General features: G+C 49.3%; 1 protein-coding gene across 1 annotated transcript; it reads right to left on the reverse strand.

Moving 5' to 3' along the window:
• Nucleotides 1-2,530: 2,530 nt before the first annotated feature.
• LOC142803278 (uncharacterized) lies at nt 2,531-3,917 on the reverse strand. The gene is made up of 2 exons (XM_075888405.1): nt 3,605-3,917; nt 2,531-3,039 (listed from the first exon to the last, which is right to left on the reverse strand). The coding sequence occupies exons 1-2, from the start codon at nt 3,831-3,833 to the stop codon at nt 2,849-2,851; spliced, it is 420 nt and encodes a 139-aa protein (XP_075744520.1). The 5' UTR covers nt 3,834-3,917; the 3' UTR covers nt 2,531-2,848.
• Nucleotides 3,918-4,293: the final 376 nt, after the last annotated feature.

Raw genomic sequence — 4,293 nt, forward strand, 5'->3', positions numbered from 1 at the left:
CAAGATAACATCTTGCACGGTGGAACAGCCTTTGCACACAATGAGGTTAAATGCATCGTCTGCGATGCCCTTGAGCACGTGCGCTACCTTGTCGGCTTCAGCCATGGTTCGGTCAACTTTACGGCAAAGGGTCAGCACATCTTGAATATACGCCAGGTAGGACTCCGTGGACGTCTGAACACGTGTGCCAAGTTCTTTCCTAGCGGCCTGCTTGCAGCCGGCAGATTGACCAAACAACTCGCGTAATTTGGTCTTGCATACGTCCCAGCTTGTGATACCGTCCACATTGTTATTAAACCACGCCTTGGCCGTTCCTTGTAAATAAAATATGATGTTTGCCAGCATTAAGGTTGGGTCCCACCTGTGATTTGTGCTGAAGAGTTCGTAGAGTTTAAGCCACTCATCCACGTCCTCGCCGTCCGTTCCCGAAAAGTTGCCGGGATCGCGGGGTGGAGCGGCCACGAGATAAACAGGAGAGGTCGGCGCCATTGATGCAGTGGGCGTAGCAGTTGAGGAAGCGTCGCTGCCGGTGGACATGTTGGGAGCAGAGACTAGGCGTCCGCTGCGTAACTCCGTCGTGCGTTGTAACCCAGCACCTTCCACCAAAATGTTGCGTGAAGGCACAAGGGAAACTAGGCGTTTTAAAATATATTTACACAGCGCCAACGCGCAAGCCAAGATGGCGAACAAGAGAGAGCGCGCGCACACACAAGTCACCTCGTCTTCCTCAGCGCCTATCTCACTGTTTAAGTGGGGCATTGTCTCGTAACAATATGTATATAAATAATTTGTAAGCCACCTAGAAAAAAAATTTTGAATACAGGAGAAGGGCGATTTAGGTATACAAACTGTGACCGATACCGTTACGAACGCTAACATTATTTTCATCGTGACCGGGCGTCACAGACCAAAAAAGTGCTACCGCTCAGCACCGACGCCTTCAGAATGAATGTGAACGTTCGCAGTTGCTTTGGAACTTTCTGACAATATTGCGGTCAAGACACCAGTAGTTGGGTTTATTCTGGGAGTAGCGCGCGAATACCAGCAATGACGTCGGAGCACTCGATCACGCTTGTATGAGTGCTGTCGTGCTTCGCCGATAATCCGTTATTTTCATAGGCATGCTTTTTGTGACGATAAACGTGGAACATGAAGATTGAAAAGGAAAAAAAAAGGATAGAAGAGCGTCATCTTCCTTTCCCGTTTTGATTTTCCAAGCTTTGCGCCACAAATAACATGTTTCGTGATCTCGCGCACCAACTCGCCAAGGAAAAGTTATTCTATAGTAATCTGATCGCTCACGTCATTCTAGCCTAAGATCGTATTGTGAGCGTTTAGTTGCGCTCATGAGTGGTCGTTTTTCGAGCACTTGGTCACCCTATAAGTAACTCAGTTTCATTGCTTGGTTCCTCACCCCCCCCCCCCCCCCAACCACTTGCCAATAAAAAAATATAGGTAGAAACTAACAAGAACGCAACAAACGTACAAAATAATTGCACCGTAGATTAATTAGTTTTGAAGGAACAGAAACAAGATATCCGTCCGCCCATGCCTCTGTCCGCGTGTTCATCACGCGTCCGGATGGACAGACGTACGTACACACGGACACAGGCACGGACGGACAGATGGACGCGCGGACGGACGGACCGACGAGGGCATGAACGGAAGGATGGAAGCAAGAATGAACGGATAGACGAAAGCACGGATGGACGGACAGAAAAAAGCACGGGCGCCCAAACGGACGGGTGGATGCATGGATGCACGCTTCGCCTTACCCATCCTCATTCACTCGGTGGATATGCTGGGTTTTTTTAGAACCAATGCAGTTTTGCAGCTCCGCTCACGAGCCGGCACTCACGAGTGGAGCTGCGAAACTCTATTATAATAGTTTTCCTGTATTGGTTCTAAGAACTTTGGCGTCCATGACCTCCTGAATCACTGATGGATAGTCTCGGCATTAGGGAGCTTTAGAATAGCGCACCGCATGCCCTTGCGGTGCGGTCGCTGCTACTGCGCATGCGTCGTAGCGCGAGCCACCGTTCGCGGCCCGCCCTCAGAAAATCCGAAATAGCGGGCGGCGTGTGCGGCCTGCATGCAGCCCGCAAACGCTTGTTTCAAGGCTACGGTGTCATTGCGATCGTGTGTTCCGAATTGCAGGAGCGCAAACGTTATTTTAAGGCTCGTATGGCACCTCGTATGCCTGCAGCGCCTACAAACGTTATTCTAAAACTCCCTATTGATTACCTTGCAGGTACGCCTCGAAGGGTTCAGCTATTGTATTCCCTTTTATTACAACTATATATGCGTGAACACGATTTCAATATTTCAGGATCATATGCTAGTAAATAATACTACCCTGTAATTAAGGTAACCGAGACATGGTTTGAAAGGTTTTAATGAATAAAGGAAAAGAATCTCACACTGAAAGGCTAATACACTTGCATACAATGGCCAGCAGACAAGAATAAAACAACAATGGCATATATGATTTGAATGAACATGGACAATGAGTATGTTTGTTCGCCTCGCCGCGGTGGTCTAGTGGCTAAGGTACTCGGCTGCTGACCCGCAGGTCGCGGGTTCAAATCCCGGCTGCGGCGGCTGCATTTCTGATAGAGGCGGAAATGTTGTAGGCCCGTGTGCTCAGATTTGGGAGCACGTTAAAGAACCCCAGGTGGTCGAAATTTCCTGAGCCCTCCACTACGGCGTCTCTCTTAATCATATGGTGATTTTGGGACGCTAAACCCCACATATCAATCAAATCAATTATGTTTGTCCGCACAAATCAGGTACATGGTTGACGTTTAAAAATATGATGGCTTGTGAAACACACAAAGTTAATTTCATATCAGGGTGGCACATGTCCTGGTTCACTGCCTGCGTGCGATGCTTCAGCGTTTTCAGCACTTGCGTCTATGCAGAGGCGGCTGAGATGCAGCTCGTCTTCAGGGAACCAGGCATCCTCGGCTGTTCCACTGGTTCCAAGTAAAACAGCGGAGTGACTCTGATGGAAACCTTTGCAGTGCTTTGGTGGAGAGTCTGCGCAAAAGAAATTACACAGCATAGAGGTGCCTAGCCTCTTTCAATAAGCGAGTTCTAGAATCTATAACACCCAAGCTCTGTTATACGCTACACACAAATTAATTCAACTCAAGCACATCAAACGATGGAATTTATACGAAGCTCTTTCAGCGAAAAAACTAGTCGCCATGGACATGTTGCAAAGGGCTCTCATACCGCTATGGAAACACTCGATAGCAGAACTTTTATTTCTGCATCCTTCTCGTTCAAAGATGAACGCAATTCGTTTATTACATGCTGATGTGGCATTAACATCCAGATGTCGGACACCTAATGTAAAGTGCTTAGGAAAGGCGCCACGCAAGCTTATTCAGATGGTGCTGGTACGACACTGCTTTTTTTTAATAAAAATACGTAATTGAAGAGTTTCTAGAACCAGTTCTTTTGATACGGTGAACAAGCATAGCTGCGTAGTCGATAAATTTGGCCGAGTTATTCGGGAACGGTGAGATATGTGTTCTGCATATCAAGGGAGTCACATAAACTAAACAAGCACTTCACAAACTCAAGAAAAAACTCCCACCTCCACGGCAGCGCTTCGGGCTGGCGGGCTCCGAAGAGTCTTCGGGTGCGTAGTGTTTCTGTGTCGTGTCGCCGCCGGTCGCCAGAATGGAAGTGTCACTTGACGCCAGCTCTGCTCTCCTTGGACACACGACGGATCCATCAGGCAGGCTGAAACGCACTCGTCGCGATGGTCGAGGTGGCGGTTCTTCGCTGGTAGTGACACCTTGCATGGCTTGCGCGGGCTCCATTGAGAATGGCCTAAGGCGCGTTCTCACCGAACTCTGAGCACGCAAATGAGCAAGCGGATTTTCGAAGCGGTGAAGCAGCGAGCGCGCGTGGCTGTTCAAACCGATTGCGTTGCCTTCTCACCGCTCCGCCGCGGACACGAGGCAATCCACCAATTCACGGAGGGCATGTCGCCATCTTGCGGCACTACGCGATACTGCGCGTGCGCGTCTCGGCCGCCGATTGGCTGCGGCCAAAGTGGCCATCTTTTCCGCGCGGATAAAATCGGTCCTGGAGCTATCTCGGGAAGTGGCCGCGGATTTTCCGCTTTTGCGGATAATCTGCCTCCGCTTTCCGGATCCGCCTCTTCTTCTTATATAAGCGGATGTATAAAAGGATATATAAGCGACCACAGTAGTGCGAAGAGACTGGAGTGAGGCGGCGAATGCTAGTGGTGGTTAGAAGAAGAAGAAGGCGCCTAAT

The sequence above is a fragment of the Rhipicephalus microplus genome, chromosome 3 (assembly GCF_043290135.1).
Source record: "Rhipicephalus microplus isolate Deutch F79 chromosome 3, USDA_Rmic, whole genome shotgun sequence".
Taxonomy (NCBI): domain Eukaryota; kingdom Metazoa; phylum Arthropoda; class Arachnida; order Ixodida; family Ixodidae; genus Rhipicephalus; species Rhipicephalus microplus.

Coding starts and splice junctions, on each gene's coding strand:
- LOC142803278 (XM_075888405.1), bottom strand. CDS start 3,833: ATGGAGCCCGCGCAAGCCATGCAAGGTGTCACTACCAGCGAAGAACCG. Junction 3,040..3,604: donor CCCGAAGCGCTGCCGTGGAG/GTGGGAGTTTTT, acceptor TCTTTTGCGCAG/ACTCTCCACCAAAGCACTGC.